General features: G+C 48.1%; 1 protein-coding gene across 4 annotated transcripts in view; it reads left to right on the forward strand.

The window, feature by feature from the left end:
* Positions 1 to 27,851, forward strand: part of LOC140408575 (SH3 domain and tetratricopeptide repeat-containing protein 1) — a 124,440-nt gene that overhangs the window by 40,480 nt on the left and 56,109 nt on the right. For all 4 annotated transcript variants that reach the window (XM_072495963.1, XM_072495964.1, XM_072495965.1 and 1 more), the window contains 6 exons: positions 8,194 to 8,299; positions 8,562 to 8,705; positions 9,585 to 9,774; positions 10,997 to 11,070; positions 11,220 to 11,415; positions 17,974 to 18,107. In XM_072495963.1, coding sequence (XP_072352064.1) covers positions 8,194 to 8,299; positions 8,562 to 8,705; positions 9,585 to 9,774; positions 10,997 to 11,070; positions 11,220 to 11,415; positions 17,974 to 18,107 — 844 coding nt within the window. The remainder of the gene's footprint in view (positions 1 to 8,193; positions 8,300 to 8,561; positions 8,706 to 9,584; positions 9,775 to 10,996; positions 11,071 to 11,219; positions 11,416 to 17,973; positions 18,108 to 27,851) is intronic.

The following is a 27,851-nucleotide window of genomic DNA, read 5'->3' on the forward strand; positions in this document are numbered from 1 at the left end:
CCAAGGGCCATGTCACCCCTCACACATAAGTGCACTACTCCACATCCCCCCCCCAAGTGAGGACACCCTGCTATGGGGTCCCTGGAGGCCCCCTCTTCAGGCCCTCCTAAGCCCCCTTACAGCACCTCCCCTACTTTGCTGTCATGCACCCACCCACCCTTCAAACCCCAGCTCCACCCTCCTTTCATGGGCATGGCCCACTCGGGCCCTGACCCTTGACCGTGCCATCCAGGCACCCTTGCACTGGCAACCCAGTTGTGCTCCTGCCAGGGTGGCAGTGCCATGGTGCCAGATGGGCAGTGCCAAGGTGCCCACATTCCAGGGGAGGGCCAAAGGGCCACCTTGCCCTGTCCCTGACCACCAGTGGCCTCCGATGGCCCGGGAGACCCCCCCAGGTGCTGTTCCGCCTGGTCCACTTTGTACTGGATCAGTACTGATCACCCCGCTGCAGCCTCCCTGGTAGATCGAGGGAGGCCAGTAGATCCCGGGTAGCTTAGCCTCAAGTAGGTTTAAGACCTACTTTAGCGAGCGCTGTTTGGTACCACCCCTTTTGGGTGGAGTTCCGATTCCGATGCTGCTCGGTACTCTAGTAGATCCTGTGAGGCACACAGGCTGTCGGGAAGCCCGTGGGAGGCTTTACCCAGGATCTACTGTCTGCGTTGTGCTCTCACTCGAGCGCATCGAGGCCACTGAATCGTGCCCATAATCTAACTTGTGGTTTCAGGTACATTTCAGACACAATTCCCTGGTGATGCCAAAACAACAATTCCACAACCTATTTCCTCCTTATAGCAGTTTCTCTATGTGTAATCTCCGGCCTGCATGATTCTCCGGTCCTCTGGACTGGGAATAACATGGACGAGAACCACTGCGGGTCCTGATCAACGTGGTCCTGACGCGGCGGACCTCGCAGTGTGTCAATGGGGTAACTCTTTGAGGGAGTTGCCCCCAAAGTTCATCTGAGGGCCAGCCCCTCCCCGATACCCACTAAATGTGAGACCCTTGTCAGGAAGCCCACACCCTCCAGAACAGAGACATCTGTCTGGAAGATAGAGCGCACCGCAGACAGTGGCAGTGAAAAAACTCACTGCTTTAACATTGACCTGGGCAATACACTTGTGGCTTAGACACGGGGAGCAGCACTTGTCAATTCCTGGAAAGAGAAAATGCGTCTCTTTGCTATTGATTTTACGAAGCTGTGATTGACAGCTTCCAACCCCAGCTCTCATTCACCTTCCTTCATGGTTGAGTAACTCTGAAGTGGTCTAACCTCAATGTTTTATAAACATAACGCTTTGATTGACAGCGCTTTGACCACTTCAAACATAATTAAGTGTTTTCCAATCACGACCCTTCACGCTCGACTGGTTTTAAAGTGGTCAGCTAGAAGTTGATGCAGGGAGCGAATCGGTTTGCAATGTAACCGGCTCGCTCCCGATGGCGAGTTCCGGATCACGCTCAAATATGGCGTGCATATCATTGACACCAATTAGCACCAATTTCCATACCATTAGCAAGATTGAAGTTGAGTGAGCATGACCAATCCATCTTTCACCTGTGGGAGGAAACCCACGCAGACACTGGGAGAAAGTACAAACTCCATACGGACAGTCACCCAAGGCCAGAATGTAACCTGGACCCTGGTGCTGTGAGGGCAACCATGCTAACCACTGTGTAACCATGCCGCCTACCTGAACATGAAGGGGTTGTGCTAGTGGGTGCCAGGAGGATCTGAGCAACAAGCACTAAAACCGATGTGGGGAGGATGTGAGCCAATGATTTGTGGGTGGGGGTTTTGAGAATTTGAGAGGAGGCAGGCAGAACCAATGCCTGGAGAGAGGTGGCAACTTACACTTGCAGCTAGGTGGAAGTCATTGGTCTTCTTCCTACATTGGACGGTGATCCTCAGTTCATGTCGCCAGCACTGACGTCCGTTGCCACTGCCTCCCAGGCGGCATTGGTGGCCCTGCTGCTGGTCCTCCCAACACCCTTGAGGGAACAGGATGTCCCATCTCGGATCCACTCTGTTCAGAAGCCTGGCCAGGCTGGTGCTGCCAAAGTGAGGAGCAGGTCTGCATGGTACCATGCTTGTGTGTCGACTGGAGTGAGTGGTGAGGAAGCGTTTAAAAGCAGCTCACTCTTGTTTGTGCGAGCTGCCGAGAGGCGAGTCTGGTGAATCAGATGGTAAGACAGCCAGTAATGGTGGAATGCTCGAGGGGTTTCATGTTCGGCACTTGAAGTGCCGTTAAATACGGGCCACAATTATTCTTGACGACGACAATTCAATCTCCTCTTCCACATTGTGGGAAGCTCTTAGGGCCATCCTTAGGGGGATATTATTTCTTATTGTGACAATGTGCTAAAGAAGAAGTTGGAGCAGCAGAGGTCGGTGACTCCATTTTAGAGGTAGATCACCAGGTAGATCACTCCTCACCCTGTCTTCACTGGCCCCTATCCTCACCTTATATTACCTTCGCTTGATCCACTCCAGAGCTAGCAGAAAAAATTTGCAGACCCAGTTTGAACTACTGACCACTAATCAGGCTCTACGTTAGATACAGCGCTCCCAGGATACTTTTTGTGAATATGGCAGAAGACCATATTCAAATAGAGGTCAAGCCTCTATTTCCTTGCTCCTTCAGAGGAACAAGGACCCGACCGAGTGCAGTTCATACTGCCCCATCTTGCTTTTAAACACTGATGTTAAGCAGCTCTCTAAGGTTCTAGTGCTCCAGGTGGAGCTTTGTCTTCCGTGTATAATTTTGGAGGATCAAACCGGCTTTGTAAAGGGCTGTTAATTATCAGCCAATATACGTCGCCTTTTCAGTGTTATTTTTTTACCCCTCCCCAGCTGCCGAGCCAGAGTGATGGTATCTCTCAGGGTGGAATGGGATTATTCATTTGATATTTTCAGGAGATTTGGACTCTACCATAAATTTGCCTCTTGGATCCGCTTGTCATACAATGCCCCTACGGCCAGCAGTCGCACAAACATTTTATATTCACACTACTTCCTCTTGAAAAGAGGCACTAAGCAGGGCTGTCCACTTTCTCCACTTTCATTCGTCCTGGCAATTGAGTCGCTCTCTATAACCTTGAGGATTTCTAATCAAATGGGGCTATTAGTCAAGATGGAGTGGAACACCGGGTATCTATGCAGATTACCCAATTCCCTTCATCGAAGGCAAAATGAAGGCACTTAATGCATTCTGCTATAGGTTAAATCTAGGCATGAGTGAATGTTTTCAGGTCAACCCCCTGGAAGACGAGCCCAGTTAGGCTCCCAGTACAAGTTTTTGTTATTTAGTTACTTGAATTCCCCTGGAGCTACTCTATGTATGAATATCCTGTTGTACGTCCTATTACCAACAGATGGGTCACTCTAGTCAAGTGATGGATGTCTGATACCACCTGCTGGCTGGAGGTCATACCGACAGTTATGTGCACCGATATACTAATATATACATTTATGTGTTCATGCATATCACCACATGGATCAACGATCCCGTTTCAATCTGTAGCCTAATGGAGGTTCGCTCTTGTACAACATCCACTCACTTTGCCATAGTTACTGCACCGTTGCCCTTTTCTCCTGCTAGATTTTCCTCAAACCCACTGGTGGTCGTCTCTCTTCGAACCTGGAAAAAAATTTTAAACTTTTAAACTTCTCTCCCTGTTTTCACTGGCCCCTATCCTCACCTTCTATTACCTTCTGGGCTGGACTCTGGAAATTGAAGGGTCTTGAACGCTTTTCATGGAGGGGAGGTTTGCTAGTTTTGAGAGAGTTAGCGAACAAATTTCAGCTACTCGACTCGCGTCTTTTTCGCTATTTTCAAGTTCGCGATTTCTCTCGTACTACTTTCCCTTCCTTGGCTCCACCTTCCTCTGCTTAGCCTGGTAAAGGGTCTATGTCAGACCTATATGGCCACATTCTCTTGCCTAAAATCTCCCCTCTGAACGGGGTTAGGGTGAAATGGGAGAATGAACTGGGCCCTATACTCACTAGCGAGGCTTGGAGAGGGGCCCTTTACAGGGTCAACTCCATGACCTCATGTGCCCGGCTGAGCTTAATTCAGTTTAAGGTGCTACATGAGACACACCTGACCAAGGCAAGGATGAATGGATATTTTCCAAACGCCAAGGACAGATGCGATCGCTGTTTGCATGCCCCAGCTGATCATATGCATATATTTCAGACCTGCCCAAGACTTGCCAGCTTCCTTTTTAGCACCATGTCGGAGATACTTCGTTTGGAATTACTCCCATGTCCGCTGGTAGTCATATTTGGGGTTTCGGTTTCACTGGCTGTTCACTCTGGGTAGAGGTGGAGGTTGTTGCCTTTGCCTCACTGATATAGCCCGGAGGCTGAAACTGCTTGGTTGTAGGTCTCAGTTCCACCCAATGCCTGTGGTTTATTAGAGGACTTAATTTTCTCAAAGAGCAAGGACATTAAATTTACCATCAGGGATTCAGTGGAGAGATTCTACCTGAGAATGGTGATGCACGATCAATGACCACCAAAGCGAGGTTGTAGTCCAACTGAAGGCTTTAATAAGCTAGATGTTTCCCCCAGCAGCTCAGGTACAGAATGAAGGCTGCTGGGGCGGCACAGGCTCTTATACCCCGCCTAGTAGGGCGGAGCTACCATACACCTTGACCAATAGAAAGCATACAGTTTCCACAAATGGTGCTCCAGCATACCAGGTACCGTAATACCGTGCATCTTGGCCTTTGCAATGTCTGCTTTGATGCGGCTGAAGGCCTGGCGGGCCTCTATCGACAGGGGAAAAGCTGTGGATTGGATCAGGGGACGGGCCTTGTCCGCATAGTTGGGGACCCACTGGGCGTAGTAACTGAAAAACCCTAGGCAGCGTTTCAGGGCCTTGGAGCAGTGAGGGAGGGGGAACTCCATAAGGGGGCGCACGCGTTCAGGGTCGGGGCCTATAACTCCATTTCGCACTACGTAGCCGAGGATGGCTAGGCGGTCGGTGCTAAACACGCATTTATTCTTGTTGTATGTAAGGTTAAGGATTTTTGCGGTCTGGAGGAATTTTCGGAGGTCGGTGTCGTGGCTGCAGATGGTGACATTATCGAGATACGGGAATGTTGCCCGTAAACCATACCGGTCAACCATTCGGTCCTTCTCGCGCTGGAAGACCGAGACCCATTGGTATCACCGAAGGGAACCCTTAAGAAGTGATAGAGCCGCCCATCTGCCTTGATGGCAGTGTATTTGCGGTCACTGGTGCGGATGGGGAGCTGGTGGTCGGCGGACTTAAAGTTCCACCGTGGAGAAGACCTTGTAATGCGCGATCCTGTTTACCAGGTCGGATATGCGGGGGAGAGAGTATGCATCCAGCTGCGTAAACCTGTTGATGGTCTGACTGTAGTTGAAGACCACCCTATGCTTCTCCCCGGTCTTTACCACACCACTTGAGCTCTCCAGGGACTGTTGATGGCTTCATTGACTCCTTCCTTCAGTAGCCTTTGGACCTCTGACCTAATAAAGATCTGGTCCTGGGTACTGTACCGTCTGCTCCTGGTGGCGATGGGTTTGCAATCCGGGGTGAGGTTCGCAAACAGGGAAGGCGGGTCGACCTTCAGGGTCGCGAGGCCGCAGACAGTGGGGGGGGGGGGGGGGGTATAGGGCCTCCGAATTTGAAGCTTCGACTTTGGAGGTTACACTGGAAGTCTAAGCCTTGGAGTGTGGCCGTGCAGAGGTGGGGAAGGACGTTGAGACGGAAATTTTTGAACTCCCTTCCCTGGACTGTGAGGTTTGCTACACAAAACCCCTTTATCTCCACTAAGTGGGAACCGGAGGCCAGGGAGATTTTTTGATTAACGGGGTGCACGAGGAGAGAACAGCACCTTACTGTGTCGGGGTGGATGAAGCTCTCTGTGCTCCCAGAGTCAATTAGGCAGGACGTCTTGTGCCCGTTGATAAATAGAGTTGTTGTAGCAGTTGAGTGTGTTCGAGGCCGGGACTGATCCAGAGTCACCGAGGCTAATCGCGGCAGTTGAGTGTTCTCTTCGGGAAGTGTGTGGTCAGCCAAGCTGGGGTCCTGGGGGTTCATCCAAGATGGCGGCTCCCATTGATCGCACGTGGCTGGGGGTGCACAAAATGGCAGCGCCCATCCCTCTAACGTGGCGTCCGCGGGACAAGATGGCGGTGCCCGGGTGCTGCACGTGGCCCTGGAGTAGGAAGATGGCGGCGACCGCTCGTCGCACGGGGACTGTGGAGAGGTTTATGTTGGCGATCCGCAATCGCCGCCGGAGACCGCGGCAACCGCAAGGGCCTGGCATACCCCCACGAAATGGCCCTTTTTACTGCATCCCTTGCAGGTGGATGCGCGGGCTGGGCAGCGCTGGTGGGGGTGCTTGGCCTGCCTGCAAAAGTAGACGCGGGGCCCCCCGGGGTTGCCAGGCCGCCTTGTAGCACAGGCTTGTGGGGGGATGGGGGATGTCTCGGGGTCGGCTGAGGAGGGGTTCCACGCTGCCCAGGGGACTGCCGCGCAGTCGGGAACGTACGAGCGGGCGTTTCTGGAGGCCACATCCAGGGAGCCTGCAAGGGCCCGTGCCTCCTTGAGACCTTGAGTGTCTTTTTCTAGCAGTCACAGGTGGATTTGTGAGGATAGCATACCTGCCATGAAAGCGTCCTGGACCAAGAGTTCAGTGTGTTCGCTCGCCGAAACTTGCGGGCAGCTGCAGTTTCTCCCCAACACCAGGAGTGCACGGTAGAATTCTTCCAGCGATTTCCCCAGGGGTTTGTCGCCTCGTTGCTAGCAGATGTCGGGTGTAGACCTGGTTTACCGGGCAAATATAATGTCCTTTTAGCAGCTCTATTGCTGCATCGAAGTCTTCCGCTTCCTCGATGAGGGTGTAAATCTCCGGGCTCACCCTTGAGTGCAGGACTTGCATTTTCTGTTCTCCCGTGGGTGTGTTTTCAGCTGTCCCGAGATACCCTTTAAAACACGCCAGCCAGTGCTTGAAGATTGCCGCTGAGTTCGCCGCGTGGGGGCTGAGTTGCAGACACTCCGGGAGCTTGATTCGGAGCTCCATCCTTTTTTTAAAAAACTAGCTTATTAAATTGATGCACGATCAATGACAACTAAAGCGAGCTTGTAGTCCAACTGAAGGCTTTAATAAGCTAGATGTTTCCCCTAGCAGCTCAGGTACAGAATGAAGGCTGCTGGGCCGGCACGGGCTCTTGTACTCCGCCGAGCAGGGCGGAGCTACCATAAATCTTAACCAATAGAAAGCATACAGTTTCCACCAATGGTGCTCCAGCATACCAGGTACCGTAATACCTCTACCACCACAGATGACAACAGTTAATTTCCTTTTTCAATGTTCTAGACACCATCAGCTCTTTGGAGGTTTTCGGTATAGTGCTTAAGTTGGTTACTTTTTCTTTGTTTAAGGTATTTGCATTGTTGTGTTTTTGTTGATTGTTTGTTAACATGTACGACTTTAAAAAACATATTTTTAAAAAAATAGTTTGTTCTGCCCAAAGGCTCATTGACTGCTGGTACTTCATCCTGAGCACTCTTTTTCTGAAATTTTGTCACTACTGGTTTGCCATGGCCTTCCACTCTGGGAAGCAGGGCACGAAGGCAGATCCCAAGTCTACCTTAGCTGGAATGGGAATCAATCGGCGGCACGGTAGCAACAGTGGTTAGCAAAGCGCCAGGATGCCAGGTTCGATTCCAGGCTTGGGTCACTGTCTGTGCGGAATCTGCACATTCTCCCTGTGTCTGCATGGGTTTCCTCCGAGTGCTCCAGTTTCCTCCCACAAGTCCCAAAAGACGTGCTGTTGGGTAATTTGGACATTCTGAATTCTCCCTCTGTGTACCTGAACAGGCGCCGGAATGTAGCAACTAGGGCTTTTCACAGTAACCTCATTGCAATGTTAATGTAAGCCTACTTGTGACAATGAAGATTATTATTATTAATAAACCCATGCTATTGGCCTTATTTTAAGTCACACGGAAGCCATCGAGCCGACTGGGCTAACTAGCCTCTCATAACATCAAAAATGCTTGTGTCATTTTATGACTAGTTATATTTTTTAAATTTAGCATTCTGAAGTAAATATGCTTTGGTTTAAGAGTATTGCACTCTATACAAGTTATCATTCTGCCATGCATCATCTCCCTTCTAGTCACTTAACGCAATATTTTTTTTCTCCCTCAGGAGCTTTCAGCCAGGCTGCTGTCCATACATAGTGACCAAGACGTGATTGTGATCACTTTTAAAACATTTGAAGAAATCTGGAAATTTTCAACATATTACTCATTAGGTAGTAACGTTTCTTCTTTCAATGTAATTTCAATATCACCGATGCGGTGATTGCTTTATAGTTCACCTTTAATTAAAACAACAATGGCCTGAAAAAATGCTATCGAAGAAATATGCTTTATATGCATTTGTTGTAATTTTTAATCTCTGTTGTGGAGATCTATTGTTATCAATAAGTAGAAAATAGTGAATGATAGATATCTAGATGATCAATGGTCTGCACTTCATCATAACCCGCAATTACAATTTCTGTTGCTGTTTAGGTTTTGTTGGCCACTGCATGGAGAACCTATTGTTAGATCAAGGCTTTTGGCTGAATTGTCTCGATGAAGAGGAAGCCAGGATTGAAGTGCAGATAAATCAAGAGTCTCTCCAAATAATGTGCAAAAGCCTTCTTTTACAGGAAGGTGAGGATCTGTTATTCTGAATTGTATTTCAATTTGGAGGGGAAAACTCCTAATAAATTCAACAACTTGCATTTGCAGAGCACCCTTCCCACAAAATGTCACAAAGCACTTCACAGGACCATTATCAATCAAAATTTGATATCAAGCCACATAAATTATTTGAACAGGTGACAAAAGGACTTGCTCGAAGAGGTAGCTTTTAGGGGCAATTTTAAAGGAGGAGCGAAGAGAAGAGAGAATTAAAGAGGCGGAGAGATTTAGGAAGGGAATTCTAGCGCTTGGGGCTGTGGTGGAGCCATGAAAATCGAGACTGCAAATTGGGAAGAGTCATGACATGAGAAGATTTAAAAATCCGGATACGAATTTTAAAATCATGAAGAACTCCTGCTCTGCACCTCACTGATATCGGATGCCTGAAATAAAAAGTCTTTCAAACTCTTAGTGCCAACACGCTTGCATTTAAATTAAAATTAGCACTGGGGCTATTGGACCAAATAGCCCTTTCCTGTTTCAGTTGCCCAAATTTCAGTTCCTTGTTCCAAACAAGGAACCCTAAATCCATGGCCCTTATGGTGAACTTCCATTCACCACAAACCAGGTCAAGTTAATCAGAATGGGACTTTATCAGAGAGAATGGGACTGTCAGACCAGAGGTTTATTTGTCTGTCATTTGGACACATCTAGGAGGCCACTGAATACCTTTACAGGCTGTGGTCCTCTCAAATTTAATGATCCCTACCAGAATAACTGCCTGTCACGTCAAACAGGCACAGTAGTAAACAGATAACATCTCTCTGATCCCACACACTCTGGCAGCATCAGAAGTGAACATCACCAAATGTTTGAAAGTTCATATTTACACCTTTTTTTCCCCCTTAGGAGTGTTTTTTGTCAGTCATCCATTCAGTCTTCAGAAAAGCGAAGAAAATGACCAGGAGCCCAAACAGAGTGATCTTGTTATTGTTGAAGATGCAAAAAGTGGTTCCAAATGGTCAGGACAGTCTTTGGTCAATGGAAAGAAGGTTTTGGTCCCCAACTCACATGTGGAGCTTCTCATCCCTTTTCATCAGTAGGTGCCAGAATTTTCCAGTTTCTTGTTAGGGAGAGGCTGGGAATTATGCAGCAAGTAAATCCGCTCCGTCATCTACAATGCAAAAATCAGAAGTATGATGGACTTGTATCCACTTGTTCAGATAAATGCATTTCCAACAACATTAAGATGCTCGACACCATCCAGGACAAAGCAATTACCATGATTGGCACCCCATTCACCACCTTAAACATTCACTTCCAACGCCACCTGCACACAGTGGCAGTGGTGTGCACTATCTACAAGATGCACTCCAGCAACTCACCAAGCCTTCTTCGACAGCATTTTCCAAACTCTCAACCTCTTATTACAAGAACAGCTGATGCATGGGAACATCACCTCTCCAATCTTGTACCATATACCACCTCGACACTTGCTAGCTCTTGGATTTTTCTCCCATTCATTGCTATGGGCAGAAAATGGCAGACAGGCAAAAAAAAAAAGTGGGAAACTTTCAAATATGAGCTATCACAATCCTAGACCAGACCCCCAATAGTGGCTAGTATACTGGACAAAAACCCCAATATTTTAGTTTATTTGTAAGACTGTGTAGAAAGAATGATTCGCTCCAGGAGTGATTGCGCAAAGAAATAGGGCTTGGTTATTTTTAAAACACAACTTATTATGAATACAACATTAAACTTTTCACCCAAAAAGAACAGCTTACCGCTTAAACGCTACTACTCAATTTCTCATTCAACAAGAAAAGAAACCTACAGCTCACAATCTATCTTACTGTGGGAGAATTGTGGACACGGTGCCAGGCAGATCAGAATTCAACTTCTCTCTCTGCCTTCCTTAGCTCCACCCAGCAATGACCTCATCTCCCCAAACAGAAAAACAAATGATCCCTGCAGGCTGCAAAGCACGTTGGTTTCCCCAGGAACTATTCCAGTTAAACCACAGTCCACTAGTCCAAACTGAAAAGCACATTCCTTTGTCAATTTCATCTTCCGGCTGCTAAAAGCACCCAGACCCTGCAAAACAGAATTATTTTTAAAAACATGACCATTGCAGCCAAACACAATCTAACCCCAGGCTTTATACTCTTCAATTGCCCCGGCGTAAAATTCAGTTTTTCTAAGATTTTCCACTCGTCACAGAACATATTTTACAAGCTGGCGAGAATATTCAGGCTCAAGGTTTAAAATAAATTATTACGTGGGCTGAATCATTTTGAACTGGATGTTTCTGTTTTTAGGTGGTTTTTCAAAAGGTACAGTGAAGGCATTGGTGTACGGAATAACGTGGCAGCAGAATTTTCTAATCCACTTGGTAAGTTGGTCATGTTTTACAAAGTGTCTGAATTATTTTAGAGAAAGATACAGGTGGAGAAAAGTGGTTAAAGGTGGCTGAGAAAAAGCAGCAAATAGATGACAATGTGGCAACAAGTTGGTTTTAACATTCTTTGTTTGTTTACCCAGGACAGGGGTCCTGCATGGCTGTGGTTGATTACGATGGTGTTGGACTTGATGAGCTGAGCTTCCAGATGGGGGACAAGATTGTGGTCATTGGTTTCCTCAGCACATGTCTGCAGTGGTTTCTGGGGAGGAATGAAGCAAGTGGAAAAATTGGATTTGTGAAAATAAATCATGTGAAGCCGAAAGACTTTATGCCACTGTAAGTACTTTTTCTTTTAGAGTTCATGTGTGAACACAGGTCATTAAATTTAGCTACATCCATCCTATGGTTCAACAACCTATTATTCATTGTCAATCTTAAACAAGGAATCAGAGACTGTGCATACCTTTGAAATTATACACTCCACTTAAAAAGAATAGCATCAAAGATTATATAAATCAAGAAATTGAGAACTGGATCTCGTACAAAAAGCATTTAAGAATAAGATCAACCATGTGCAAGAAAATGAAAGGGAGATCCTTTTACTGAATTAACTAAAATCCCTGAGAAATTTCAAAATCTGTTCATTATTAATATTGCATAGTACAGATTAAACCCATTCTGTGTAATTCTGATTGCTTTCCTCTCTAAACTATGTTAACATGCTTTCCTCTCTAAACTATGTTAACATTAACATGTTGAATAGAGCCTAGTGAAGGGTAGCCAGGATTCTAAAACTTAAAGCTCTGTGGCATGTGAAGAAGCTGAAGAACTGGAATTCAACCTGGAAAAGTGTGAGGCAATGCCCTCTGGGAGGCGGAACAAGGTAAAGGATTACACTATGAATGGTAGGACCCTGGCAAGTACTGAAGATCAGAGGTACCTTGGAGTGCAAATCCACAAATCTCTGAAGTTTGGCAGGGCAGCAGAAAAGGCAGTTTAAAAAGGCATATTGGGATATTTTGCCTTTATCAGCCGAGGCATAGAATACAAGAACAGGAGGTCATGCTGAAACTGTATAAAATGCTCCTTGGGCCACAACTGGAGTACTGTAGTTCTGGTCACCACAGTTTGGAAGTGCAGTCAACTGCCCAATATTAATTGGGATAGGCAAAGTGTAAAAAACTTCGAGGAGAGCCTTTTGAGCCAGCACATAGATAATCCTACAAGAAGGGGGTGGTACCTGACCCAAGTTTAGGCAATGACACTGGGCAGGTAGTAAACGTGTCTGTGGGGGAGCATTTTGGTGATGGTGACCATAACTCGGTAAGATTTCAAAAAGATATATTTTCATTCAAATATTTTCCATTTTATACATAACGTCAAAACAACACTCTACCCAAATCATAACCCCCTGCCTTACACTCCCCTTTAGCAATTAACGGTGACAAGCTCTTTGAAATTCATAATAAATGGCTGCCATCTGCGGTAGAAACCTGGGATTGCTCCCCTCGCGGTGTACTTGATTTTCTCTTGTTTCCTCCCACAAGTCCCAAAAGACGTGCTTGTTGGGTGAATTGGACAGTCTAAATTCTCCCTCGGTGTACCCGAACTGGCGCCCAAGTGTGGCGACTGGAGGATTTTCACAGTAACTTCATTGCAGTGTCAATGTAAGCCTACGTGTGACACAAATAAAGATTAATATTGTTGTTATTATTGGCCCCCATACCCGTCTGCAGCTTCAGCAAGCCTGACACCCCAAATATGGCCACTAAGGGACAGGGCTCCAGCTCAATTTTCAGAATTGCTAACGTGATGCTGAAGAAGTAGACCAAGAATCCCACAAGTGTAGAACACGACCAGAACACATGGTTGGCGGACTTCTAAATGCTCGCACTTGCCCTCCACTCCCACAGAGAACCAACTCATTCCAGACCTAGTCAGATGAGCCCGATATACTACTTTAAGCAGTATTAAGCCAAGCCTCGCATACGAGGACATGGAGTTCATCCTCTGCAGGATCTCACTCCACACCCCATCCTCCAACACCAGCCCCAACTCCTCCTCCCACTTGGCCTTAACCCCTCCACCGATACTGCCTCTTTGGACATAATCCTTTAATCCTTTATAGATGCCCGAGGTACTCCGCTCTGACCCTGCGAGTGAAAGTACCCTCCATCAACGAGGTTAGTGGTGCTACAGGGAATGTCGGAAAGATCCATTGCACAAAGTTGCGAACCTGCAGGTATCGGAATGAGTCAGACTGCGAGAGCCCAAATTTTTTAATTAACTCCTCCAAACTCACAAACCATCCCTCCAATGACAGATCTCCATTCTTCCAACTCTTCCCACCCCTTGCTATCCAGGAGCTCTGGAATGGGATCACTTGAGCTTCTGCCATCTGCCTCCAAAATCTCATCTATCAACCTTTGGTGTTCCTCCTTTTGTGTCCCAATCGATCTGCGCCTTATGTGAGATTATCTCCGTTCTTACCACTGCTGTCAGGGCCTCCCACAGAACCGAGGGCAATACCCCCTCATTCTTAATAAACCCCATGAAATCATTGATCTGCCAACAGCCCCACATCCAACCTCCATCCCAGTCATTGAACCAGTCCCATCTTCAATACCACATCTACCAGATATGGAGCATGATCCGAAATAACTATTTTGGAATATTCCGCTCACTCCTGGAAGCAGAGAACTCCCCATCATGAAGGAGTCAATCCCGAATATACTTTATGCACTGGAGAAAATCAATAATTCGGTAAGATTTAAGGTAGTGAAGGAAAAGGATAAAGATGGACCGGAAATAAAGGTTCTGAATTGGGGAAAGGCCGATTTTTAATGGGATAGACAGGAGCTGACCAAAGTGGACTGGGAACAGCTACTTATCGGAAAATACACATCATAGCAGTGGAAGTCATTAAAAAAGGTAATTGAGAGAGTACAAAGCCAACATATTCCTGTAAAAGTAAAGGGTGGGACCAAAAATGCCAGAGAATCCTGGATATTGATGGATATACAGGATTGGGTAAGGCAAAAAGGATGGCTTATGGCAGATACAAGGACTGAAAACAATGGATGCCCTAGAGGAGTATAGAAAGTACAGGGGGGGGAATTGAGAGTGAAGAGGTGGCATTGTGAAATACTGGAAGGTAAAATAAAGGAAAATCCAAAGGCGCTTGATAAGTATACTAAGGGTAACCAGGGGAAGAGTAGGACCCATTAGGGACCAAAGTGGCAACTTATGTGTGGAGCTGAAAGACATAGATGAGGTATTAAGTATTTTGCATCTCTGTTCACTATGGAGAAGGATGATGTAGGTTTAGAAAACAGGGAGGGGTCTATGATATAATTGGTTGGATTATCATTGAAAGGCTTGGATAATACTGCTTAAAGTAGTGTATAGTTGACCGTTTTAGTGGGCATAAAGTGGATAAATGCCCAGGCATAAAGTGGATAAATCCCCAGGCCCAGACAAAATGTATGCTAGGCTTCTGCGGGAGGCAAGGGAGGCGATTGCAGGGATTCTAACGTTAATTTTCAAATCCTCTCTGGCCACAGCTGAGGTGCCCGAGGACTGGAGGATTCTAATGTGGTACCATTACTTAAGCAGGATAGTAGGGAAGAACCTTGCCTGTACCTGAAGCAGCTCTTCTTTAAATATCAACCATTATTCTGTTACAGATTTTCCCATCAGTTTCTGGTTGCATTTACATTGGCTTCTCACCCCATTGAAATTAAGCCTCTTCCAGTTTAGAAGTTCTATATTAGATTGTTCCTTGCTCTTCCCCATTATGAATCTCAATTTTATGATGCAGTGATCCTTACCCAATGTTTCCTCACTGATACTGAGTCTACTCGTCCCAGCTCATTTCCCAGCACCAGATCAATGCCTCCCTTCTAGTTTGGTCAACGACATACTAATCAAGAAGTTTTCCTGAACATATTTCAGAAATTCCTCCCCCTCTTTACATTAACATTAATTACCCAAATATGGATTGGGATAAAGTCCCCTTGTGTCACCGCTCTCTATCGTTCTTCCACATCTGTGATTTCCCTGCAGATGTGTTCCTCTATCTCTCAAGACTTGGAGGCCTGTAGAATATCCCAAGTGATCTTACCTTTTTGCTTCTCAATTCTAACCAAATGGACTTTCTCCTTGCCCCTAAAGACATCCCTGTTTCCAACACTGCAAAGATTTGCGTAATTAATCCATCCACCCCACATCCCTTTTTTATTTGTCTAGTTTTCTGAGTACTTCTATCGCTGTACACTAAGCATCCAGTCCTCCCTATCTTTGAGCTCCCTTTTTAGTTGGGAAAAACTTTGTACCTTAAGCAGCTCTTTCTTAAACATCGCCCTGTTCTGTATTAGTTTTTCCTGTCAGTTTTTGGTTGCATTTTACACTGCTGGACCCCTGCTCACCACATTGAAATTAAACCTCTTCCAATTTAGAAGTTCTGTATAAGATTGTTGCTTGTTCTTCTCCATTAGGAATCTAAACTTTGTGGTGTGATGATCAGCCTTACCCAATGTTCTCCCCCTTATTATTGATACTATCCTATGCTGCTATTTGTGCTTGTAACTCACTAATCCTATTCACCACATTTCTCATTTCTCTACAATGATTTAAAATTATTTTAAACCATATACTTTATTAAAAAAAGTTTTTTAAAAATTAAAGCATGTTTATTTTAATTTGTTTTAATACAGTCATAAATTTATTTTACTATCGTTGAATTGAAGTTACAAATGAAGGTTTTAAGTACTTTTAACTCCTTGCAGCGCTGTGTGCGAATACTTCAAGTTGATTGTTTGCCTACTTGCTTGCTGATATCACTGCTGCTGCACAGCAAGACATCCCCTTGACTCCTTGTCAGATTTAAATCAAGAGTGGGGAAACTCACGCCACAAGAGATTGCTAGATCTTTGATGTCCTCAACGTTTCCATCAAGGAAATTTCATGTTTGGCTGGCAGAAGACAACATTCAAATGAAATTAGATCACTTAAATTAGTTTCTGCCTACTTTGGAACATCCGAAAACTGCAAAAACTTGTGACCTTTTTGCATGAGACTTAAAGACTGTCATATATTTATGATATAGGACCATCCATTACACTAGCCAGATGCGCGCTGCAGTAAATGTACATCGTTGCATGAATTTTGTGCATGTACTCAACTTTAGTACTTATGTCACTGCTGTTTCAAAGCCTGTGATTATACACTTACCTTTTTATTTATTTTGTAATTCAATATACCATTCCATTCAAGTAGACCATTAACTCATGTTAAACAAGCGTTCACTCCGTAATTAAAATTTCAAATCCTATTTATTGGTTTGATTAAACAGACGGGGATTGGGGGATTTCTACTTCGTGGAGCCCTGTGGACACCTTCATTTCAGCAGCAGCAGCACTGCCCCCCCCCCCCCCGCCCCGCAACCAAACCAAATGATGCCATTCCCCTCCCAGCCCTGGTCCCTCTCAGCCCTGGGAGCCAAGCTGCCCCTTGCCTACTCCCCTCATTGCTCGATGGCTGCTGACATCAACTGCTGGCTCACGCCTCGCCTCGCTGATGCTGGTTTGCCTGCCCTCAGCCCTGGATCGAGAAACCTGCTGGTTGTGCCTTTTTTTGCAAAAGTAAAACATAAGGTCTTTTGCCTCTCTCCCTGCTTGCCTAGTCACCACTCGTTCCTTGTGCGTGCCTTAACGTTCAGACCAGTCTGTTATCCCACTCTTAAGGGGTTTTGACCAATCAAAGTCTGATGTCGCTCTGCAATGCCTGCTGATCAGCTAATGCAGAGTTTCAGGCTCTGATTGATGCTCATATACACTGGCTGAAGCGGGGCCACACCATAGGTTGGGGGCTTGTGCTTAGGTAGAGTGTTTTTCTTGTAAATCCGTCTCTGATACATGCCAGTTTATGCACATGTTGTCAGCTACAGTGCGCCATGTTACATACTGGTAGCGTTTGAAGTTAATGCAACTATGGTGATGTGCATGAAGTTTCAATCCTGGCATGGTTGGACAATGGTGAGCAGAGACCAGGGGATTCCTTGCTGGGAGAGCAAACTGGAAGTATGGCAGAATCGTATCTGGTTCAGACTGTTAACTGGCATGTAACTCTCCAGTTGCTTAGACCAGTTTTCTCTCCAGATCGTGAGCCTCTTTTAAAGCAAATGAAAATGAGTGGGCATGGTGTATGCGGTTACTCTGAGGGGACGGGCCCTGATAGAGCCGACACCCAATTCTACAGATATCGGTGCACCACCATTAAAAGGCACCCCAATTAGCACTGAAACCTAACAGCCCCAATATGAAGGTATTGGGGGCTCCACCCCCCCCACCCCCCCCCCCCCCCCCCAACAATCATCGCCGGCACTTCTCTCCCCACCACACACACGTACTGCCCCCAGTACATGTTGGCACTCGCACCCTTTTTGCCAGGGAAAGTGCCCAGGCATGTTTCTCTCCCCCCCCCCCCCCCCCCCCACCCTTCTATGGCCCTGGAGGGGGTCACCTCAATTGATTCAAATTTGGCCAATCCTGTTGTAAATCTCGCTGACGGGACGTCGCATTGGCACGGTATGAATATTTCGTGAGGGGGGAAATCATGTGGTGAGGAGACCAGTTAAAATTAAAATCATTTCAATCTATTTAAATGAGGTCCCCGCCCTTTAGGGTCATGCACCTTGCAACGTCGCCAAGGAGGGGCAGGGAAAATCGCAAAACATGATTCTCTCCAGATTTTATGCCCACGTTGCCCACCCTGAGCACGGTTAGTGCTGGTTCCAAATCGCCACCTATATTTACCCAGCAGTAATCCCTTGCACCTCCTTGTGGACTGTTACAGAATGTCACACTGTTTTCAAAATGATTTGATTGTCCTTAGGGCAAATGATCTACTGTTCATTGATGAAGCGGAAAAATACTTTTTTGCGGAGCTGGATGAGTTCAATGAAAAAGATTCCTTGAATGCACTGAAGGAGATGGCTCAGACTGATATCTGTAAAGTGTATCGAATGGGTAAGTGAGGACTGCAGTAGTAGGCTGGGGAGCTTTGTGGTTATGAGACTAGACTACCAATTAAGAAGCCATAAGTTTTAATCCCACCATAGCATATTTTAAAATTGAATTTAATAAATATGGTAATTTGCAGACTAGCGCAATAAACCCAATAGACTCACTAATGCCCCTGAGTAGAAGGACCTGCCAACCTCACCTAGACTAATTTATATGTGAACCCAGTCCCATAATAGATCAGATAGAAGCAGGAAGGTTGTTTCCAACCAGCGACTGCCATTCTCAATAAAATTGCCGGTAGCGGCCGTTGGGCGCTTCTCCCACGATTGGAGCCACCACGGGACTGCCATGACCCTCCCAACACTCGCCCGCAACCCACCATCCATGGTCATGACCCACACTTTGAAAAAACCTGGCCCATCCCATTCCTATGAGTAAAGAATAAAAATAATACTGTATCACATTCTAGATATTTCAAACCACTTCATAGTCACTAGATTACTTTTGAAGCTTGGTAGGAAACCATGTTACACATGCAGAATTTTTTTTTAAATCGCATTTACATTGTGCCTTTACTGACCATTGGCCATCTCGAGAAGCTTTGCAGTAAATAGTTACTTTTGAATTGTAGTCACTGTTGTAATGCAGGAAACGCAACTGCCAATTTGTTCATACCCAGCTCCTGCAAACAGCAGTGTGATAATGAGCAGATAATCTGTTTTTTATGATGTCAATTGAGGGATAAATGTTGTACAAGACACTATATGAGGGATAATTTAATGTTGATTATAGAAGATAACAAGTGCTACCAGAAGGCCTTGTTTGGTGAAAGAAGACTGAACATTCAACTATTGTTCCCTCTATGAAATTACTGTAAATCTATCAAATTTCACCTTTTTAGCCTCTCTGCCAGGCTTCTGATTCATCTAATAACCTTTTTGCACTAAGACCTCCGAAGAATGTATCAATTGGGAGTTGAAGTGCATTTGTTTTATACTTTCCCTTCTTCCTGAAGCTTCTAATACCTTGCATTAAGCTGCTCCTTAACGACATTACAGAGAAGGGGGGATTTTATGGCGCCTATGAGAGGGAGAAATGTGGGATGATTGACTTGGGGGGAGCTGAAATATCGCTTTACCGAAGGCAGGTTGAAATATAGAGATTATGTCAGCAGTGTTTGTGGTGTGTTTGGCCTCACAACACCCTGTGACAAGTACCTACTTGCCATGAATACTAATAATATTGAAACTTTAAAAAGATATATTTTATCTATCAAGACATTTATATAAACAACAAACAAAACAAATAAGAGCAGAAGCAAAATCATACAACCTAATAAATAACCAGTGCCCACACCCCTCCGCCCTTTCCCTCCTCCTCCTGTCCAGCCTCCCCATTCCCTGTGGACATGGTTTGCAGGCCTCTCCACACCTGTCCTCTACTGCCTCAAGAACGACTCCTCCTTGCTACTGTCATATGTGCCCTGTGGACTACTTTAAACTGAAGACTGAACCTTGCACACAACGAGGACGCAGTCACCCTCCACAGAGCCTCCTCCGACATCCCCCCGCCCCCGGCGTGCAACCTGTGGTTATCACAGATCGGTGCCCACGCCAAGGCACCCTCCAGTAAGTGCTGCCTCCACTGCCCCCATACCCTCCAGGCCGACACCACCACCACTGGACACACTGGAGTGCCTGGCTGGCGAGAACAGCAGAGGCGCTTCCAACAATGCCCCCTAAACCCGTTCCCCTGCAAGAAGTCACCTCCATCCGCCCCCATCCCGACGCATTTCCTGACCATAGCGATGTTAGCTACCCAGTAGTAATTCATTATATTTGGCAATGCAACCCTCCCCCTCCTCGTCCCCGCTCCAAGAAAACCCTCTTGATCCGCGAGGTCTTTGCCGCCCACACAAACCTTGAGATCAACGCATTGACCTTTTTAAAGAATGACTTCGGAACGAATATCGGAAGGTTCTTGAATATGAACAGGAACCTTGGCAGCACCATCATCTTCACTGTCTGCACCCCTCTCACCAACGACAGTGGCAGCACATCCCGCCTCTTAAAATCCCCCTTCATCTGCTCCTCCAACTGAGCCAAATTCATCTTGTGCCGCTGCGCCCAACCCCATGCCACCTGGGTGACCAGATACCAGAAACAGCCCCCACCACCTTGAATGGCAGCTCCCCGAACCTCCCATCCTGCCCCCTGGTCTCAGTTGGGAACACCTCGCTCTTTCCCATATTCAACTTGTATCTGGAGAACCGACCACCCTCCAAAATCTCCATAATACTGCCAATGCCCCCCAATGGGTATGAAGTATAAAGCAACAGGTCATCCGCAAACAGTCAAACCCTGTGCTCGACCTACCCCCACCCCATCCCGCCCAATCCCTGGATGCTCTAGGTGCCATTGCCAATGGCTCTAACACCAAGGTAAAAAGCAACGGAGAGAGCGGGCACCCCTGCCATGCCCCACGGCGCAACCTGAAATGTCCCAAACTCACCTGGTTCGTCCGCACACTTGCAACCGGTGCCTTATACAGCAGCCGGACCCAATCCACAAACCCTTGCCCAAACTGTCCCAGCACCTCCCACAGATATTCCCACTCAACCCAGTCGAAAGACTTCTCCACATCCACATCCACCTCCACTTCCACTTCCTGCATCTCCGGAGGCAGCATTACCTCCCCATCACAAACCCTGTTTGGTTCTCACCTATCATCCCCAACACAGTCCTCAATTCGCGAAGCCAACACCTTCGCCAACAACTTGGCATCTACGTTTAACAATGATGTCGGACGGTAGGATCCGCACTGCTCCGGATCATTATCTTTCATCATTATCAGGGAAATGGATGCTTGCGATAGTGTCAGTGGGGTTCTCCCACCCCCACCAATTTTTTATCAAACTCCACCAGGAACCCATCTGGTTTCCCTATACACTTCATTGCCTCCCTCAACCCAATGGAGGTCCCCAATCTCTGCACCATCTCCTCGTCCACCTTGGGAAACTCAAACCCATCCAGGAACCGCTGCATTCGCACCCCCCCCCCTCCCCCGGGGGCCGCGGGCTCTGATTCATATAACCTCCGATAAAACTCCTCAAGCACCCCATTCACCCCCACTGGGTCCAGTACCACCCTTCCCATCCCGTCCTTCACTCTGCCAATCTCCCTCGCCATCTCCTGTTTCCTAAGTTGGTGGACCAGCAACCTGCTCGTCTTCTCCTCATACTCGTACATTGGCCCCCCCCCCCCCCCCCCCCCCCCCCCCCCCGGCCCTCCGCAACTGCCCTACCACCTTCCCCGTAGAAACTAGCCCAAACTCCATTTGGATCCTCTGCCTCTCCCTCAACAACCCTGTCTCCGGGACCTCTGAATAGCTCCTGTCCACCCTCAGAATTTCTTCCACCAGCCGTGCCATTTCTGGACACTCGTCCTTTTCCCTGTGTGCCCGAAGCGAAATAACCTCCCTCCTAACCACCGCCTTGAGTGCCTCCCACAGCGTGGTGGCTGTGACCTCCCCTGTATCATTGAACTCCACATACCCCTGGATGGCAGCCCTCACACGCTCGCACACCTCATCCGTCAGCAGCCCCACATTCAACCTCCACTGCGGGCACTGCCCCCCCCCCCCCCGTTCACTTGCACAACCCCCCCGCCCCCCGATCACTCGCAAATCCACCCAGTGTGGCGTGTGGTCTGAAACCACAATCTCCGAGTCGAGCACCTCTGCCAACAACGCCTTGTCCACCACACTGGCCAGCCCAGGAGTACCTGGTGCACATGGGGAAAAATACGAAACTCCTTTGTCCTTGACCTCCCACAGGTCCACCCCCCCCCCCCATCGCTCAGCTCCTTCGCTACCGCCGACACCTTCCTTGATCTCTGGTTTGACAGGTCCAAACTTGGTTCAATGACTGCAATAAAGTCCCCCTCATGATCAACCGGTGCAAGTCCAGGTCAGGAACCTTCCCAGCACTCGCCTCATAAACTCCACATCGTCCCAGTTATGGGCATAAACATTTACCGAAACGATATCCCCTACAGCTTCCCAGTTACCATCACAAACCTTCCCCCCCCAAATCTACCACTATGTTCCCTACCTCATACGCCATCCTCTTGTTTATCAGCACCGCCGCCTCCCCTCGTCTTCATGTACAGTCCCGAATGGAATACCTGCCCTACCCATTCTTTCCTCAGCCTTGGCTGGTCCCCTATTTAAATGCATCTCTTGTGAAAAAGTGACATCTGCCTTCAGGCTCCTCGGGCGCGTGACCACTTGACCAGCCCATTCCGCCCTTTCAACGTGACCAGCCTGGTTACGGGGCTCTCTCTTTTTCCCCCCCCCCCCCCCCCCCCGCCGATCAACCATATCCCTTTTTGTGCCCCCAGCCCATGTCACACAACCCTCCATGCCCAACCTCGGATGTCCACCGTTATCGCTCCCTTTCGAACTGTGCCACCATGCCCACACCTCAGTCAGCACCTCCCCTCTTTTTCCCCTCCCAACCCAAACAACAAACCCATTCCCCTTCCCTGCACCAACCCCCTGACCTCCCCCCACTGCCCTCCCATTAACTAATCCCTGCCCAAGGCCTCCCAACCCCCTACCCTGCCCCTCACCCATCTGCTCTCCCTCAAGAAACAAAGGAACAGAAAAAGGTGCACTCACCCCAAGTACTCCCCAAGCACCCCGCCATCAAGCCCAACAAAACATCCTGATGGAGAAAAGTGTTCAACAACTACCAAAGGGAAAAATCTCCTCAAAGGTTCAATGTCCTACTTCTCCTGCCAGTCCATTGTCTCTCAAATATTCCATCACCTCCTCTGCGTACCAAAATAGTGCACTCGATTCTGGAAAGTCAGTCAGAGGCGGGCCAGATACAGCACTCCAAGCCTCACCCTCTTGAAGAGGGCAGCCTTGACACGGTTAAACCTGGCCCTCCTCTTTGCCAGCTCTGCGCCCAGGTACTGGCACACCCGCAGCTCGTTCCCCTCCCAATTGCACTTCCTCGTCCACCGCAGAATCATCTCCTTGTCCAACCGCACCACCATTGCCAGTGGCTCGCCCGCCTGCGGCCTCCTCATCAGCTCTCTGTGCGCTCGGTCGACCTGCAGGGGCCAGTCAAAGGCCCCCTCCCCCATCCGCTTTTCCAACATCTTGGCTACATACGTGCTGGCCTTCGCTCCTTCAGTGCCTTTAGGCTTCCTACGATAGGCAAGTTTTATAATCTGGAGTGGTTCTCCTGATACTCCACCTACTCCTTCAGCTTCTTTTGGGTCTCCCGCATCTCCCCCATCTCGGTCACCAACGAGGCGAGCTGTTCCTTGTGGCTCCCCATTGCATCCTCCATTTTGTGGATCGCCTGGTCCTGGGACTCCAACCTCTGCTCCACACGGTCAATCCCTGCTTTGAGCAGCTCTACCACCTTGGCTAGGTCCTCTTGGGCTTTCCTTCTCTGCTGCTTGAACTTCTCATTTAAGAAGTCCACCAGCTGCTCCGTTGACCAGTTGGGCGAGCAGGACAGGCCCTTTGCCCTCCGCTACCTTGACCTGTGGCGCACGAAGATTCTCCTGCTCCACCAGCTCCCTTCTTCTCGACCCACTCCAGGTCCGTGGATCTATCCACCAGCCACACCAGAGGAGTCACACTTTCTCCTGGCACTGCTACGCCTTTTTCCATCCAAACATCCACCCTACGAATGGGGAAAGGACCAAAACAACCAACCTTGAGCTTGAGCTCCTAAATGTGCGACCGCTCACTCCGTGGCTGCCACCAGAAGTCGATATTGAAATAATTACACCCTACCTTAACGATCAAGACAGTTCACAGGAGAATCTTGAGGCACCCAGTTCACATTTGTTTAAAGGTGGCATGCCACAGTTGCTTTTATGCTGTTGTGTCTAAGGAGCGGAGCAGGATGATGGCAGCTTGCATGACCTGAAAGGGCAAGGCAGTGGGCAGTGGAGGGGGTTGAAAGGTTGGAACTTGGGTGCATAGAGGTGCGCAGGAAGGACAGACTGGACCTCCTCCATGTCGTGGTAACATGACCGAGGGGGTGGGGCAGGTTTTGTGGTTTTACAGACAGTAAAGATGAGGGATTTAAAGGGTGGGGTTGATACTTTCAACATTTTGGTGCTGTGGGTCGAACTGATGGTTCTGAGTGACAGAGGGAAGAGTCACGGCGTGGGGGTGGGGTGGGGGGAGAGTAGGATTCAGTAGGGGGCAGGTTCAGTGTCTTGGTCGGGAAGTGGAAGGTCTCAAAAGGCTGAGGCATGGCAGAGGATGGGAACAATGAGGCTGATAACAGAAAGGTTTTGGGTCAGGGTAGGCATCTCGATGGGGGTGGATGGAGGCAGAGTGGGGAAGAGACGACGTATCCAGGTCAGTAGAGATAGGGTCCAATGGGAAAGATTCAAGGATTACAGAGGGAAGGTTATGTTGGGTGGGTCTAGGCTAATGGGGTACAAGTGTAAAGGTGACAGGAGGAGGGTGGAAGGTATATGATTGGATTTCGAGGGATAACCCACACAATTGTGGTGGCTCACTGCAAATGCATGTTAGGAGGGAAGGACTGCTGATCAAGGTGGGAGGAGGCTTGTGTTGGGCGGGTGAGATTTTGGGTGTGGACAGATTTTGGGTATAGACCATGTGACGATTGATGGTCTGCTCACTCACATGGGTGAGAACCATGGACAAACATGTTTTCATTTAAATGCCTGCCCTATTAACACAGCTCAATTGCATGAATAACCATTCATGGTTAACCATTAATGGGTCTCATTCACCTAATATTCCTGTAATCTTCGGAGCAGGGGGAGAGGATGCAACAAAGGAGAGCTCTTCCTGCTCAGGAACAGAGGCTGAAACAAGAGGCAGCACCGGAGAGGGAGGTTTGTCTGATACAGCCAGCCAAAAAAGGCATTGTCAAAGATTGACACTGGCACGTCAATATATTCATAGAATCATAGAATTTACAGTGCAGAAGGAGGCCATTCGGCCCATTGAGTCTGCACCGGCTCTTGGAAAGAGCACCCCACCCAAGGTCCACACCTCCACCCTATCCCCACAACCCAGCAACCCCACCCAACACCAAGGGCAATTTTGGACACTATGGGCAATTTAGCATGGCCAATCCACCTAACCCGCACATCTTTGGACTGTGGGAGGAAACCGGAGCACCCGGATGAAACCCGTGCAGACTCCGCACAGACAGTGACCCAAGCCAGGACTCGAACCTGGGACCCTGGAGCTGTGAAGCAACTGTGCTAACCACTGTGCTACCATGCTGCCCATCAGATAACTGAGGGTGTCCCAGGAAATGGTAACTTGAGACATGTGAAATCATTGAGCCACTTAGTTTTGTTGGCAGCACCATGCCTGTGGCCCTCAAGATCACTGTGACGCTCAATTTCTTTGCCAGTAATCGTTGCAAGGGGCATATCAATGGCTCTCACACATTGGTTCATAAAGGAGGTGACTAATGCCTTCATCCATCATTCCAATGACTTCAACTTATCTGCAGATGATGACAGCCAGGAGGCAAGGCCGTTGGGGCCACCGCTCATTTCCCTAGGTCACAAAGGTCATTGACTGCACTCATGTAGTCATGAGAGCTCCCTGGGTCCAGCCAGCTGCATTTGTGAATCGCAAAGAATTTCACTCCTTTAAACTTACAGCTGGTGTGTGACCACAGTTTGGAGTAATGCAGGTCTATGCTCATTTCCTAGGGTGTTGTCACTGCATGCAACTTGTCCCACTCACAGCTGCTGGAGATTTCTGAGACTCCAGCTCAGGTTGACGGGTGGATCCTGGTAACTGCAGAGTGCAGCACCTGCACCTTTCTCAGTTCTACCCATTGAGACTAGTCTGGGCCAATCATCTAGAGAGTGTGTGCAAGTGTGGGGGGGCAGGGGGAATCTCACCCTACATCTCCTAGCCATACCCCACAGACTGATGAGTACAAACTGGAAACTCACATGAACATTCAACAAAGATTACATGGAAATGCAAAATATCGGACGGAATCTTACCAAAGTGTTGGCTCTGTTGTGAAAACCGGTGTGAATCCCGTCGGTGGGAAATCTCTCAAATTATTGATCCTCTTTGACTATTTGTTTTGGCCTCCCACTGATAAGCTCAGCCCGGGGCAACTTAATTGTTGCAATAAGTGGTGAGTTCCATATAAACGCCTCCCTAGCTCTCGTTCCAGATCCGTTCAAGGGGATTGCTGACAGGAAGCCAGCACTGCATTTCTCAGAGGGAACCCTGTCCAGACTCCTGGATGATGAGCAGCAGAGGTGGGATGCCCTGTATCCAAGGTCACAACACATCCATACAGCAAGGTGACCATCTCTGGGGAGGCAGCAGCAGCCCTAGTCAGGGCCAGCTCACTGTAGAAGAGGACTGGGTAGCCATGACTCAAGAAGATGAATGACCACATTTGCGCGGCGACTATACCCCCCCCCCCCCGACTAATTCCCCCCTCCTGACCCAACCCCATGGTCTCGCCAAGTATCTACTCTACTACTCACATCCCTGCTCCCACTCAAGGTTGCAGGACAAACTCTAGCAATAACAGGCATGAGTGGGCATAGCCACGTGGAGTCATGCATGAGCTCCGATGCCTCAACCTTTCAGGAAAGACCCCTTGAGCTGGCCTACGGGAGAGCAAGACCGCTCCCGTGCAGGGGTCGAAGTGGGGGCTGCAGACAAAAATGGAAACCCTCAGGGACACGGTCATTCTTCAATTCTCATGTGAGCAAACATTGTCTCATCATTTATCCCTCGTGATGCACTAATGCCATCTCGCTTCCCTTGCAAGGCAATGAGTCGACCATCCTGGTGCCCATTGGAGCCCACGGACACGAGTAGCTCTGTGATCGACTTCTCAGACATCACCATAGAAGAGGCATCACATCTGTTACCCGCACCCTCCACCGTACATATATTCACACTTTAGAGTGATTAAGTAGTAGGTGGATTTCTGCAAAACTCACTAATGAGCACTTCACAAATGAAGATCCACAGCAGGTGAAGGCAGGGACATCCCAGGGAACTGGCACTCTGAGGGATGCCAGAGCCCAGGATTTTGCTGAGCCCCTGACCAATGATGTGTCCCCTGGTCCGGTCATCCCAGAGCTGCTGGAATTGCAACAGCAGTCTCGAGCATCAGGAAGAGATGACAGCCTCTCTGCTCTGAGGGAAAGGCCAACTGGAGAAGTCCCATCGCCTTCTGTCTGAGGAGATGGTGTCATCACTCCTATGCAATGAGGCACTGCGAGGGTGGCGTTCACATTGGATACATTGGTGCAGTCCTTGGTAGGTTTGTCCACTCAATGGCTGAGGGCATGAGCTCCATGGTGAAGGGCTTAAACTGCATGGTGCAGGCACTGGTGGGAATCTACAAATGTCTACGCCCGAGCGATGAAGAGACTCTGACAAAGTGCACGAGTTAAGAAAGGTCATCATTGCAATATAGATCTTGTAATTAAACATCACTTTTTTCACCAGCTGATCTACCACCCTGTCATTTCATGGCGCCATGCTCCACAAATCCCTGTGCGTACTTGGTGCTTCATCCCTGTAGGGTGTGAGAATGGCAAAGCTATTTCTCTCTCATCTCCCACACTGATGACTCAGTAAAGATGCGCTGCTGCTGGCATGGACCCCCTCTCTGGCCTCTCATTTCTGCCACTTCTCTTTCTAGTGATGAGGGAGCCATGGCCTGACAAAGTG

This window comes from Scyliorhinus torazame, chromosome 3 (assembly GCF_047496885.1).
Source record: "Scyliorhinus torazame isolate Kashiwa2021f chromosome 3, sScyTor2.1, whole genome shotgun sequence".
Taxonomy (NCBI): domain Eukaryota; kingdom Metazoa; phylum Chordata; class Chondrichthyes; order Carcharhiniformes; family Scyliorhinidae; genus Scyliorhinus; species Scyliorhinus torazame.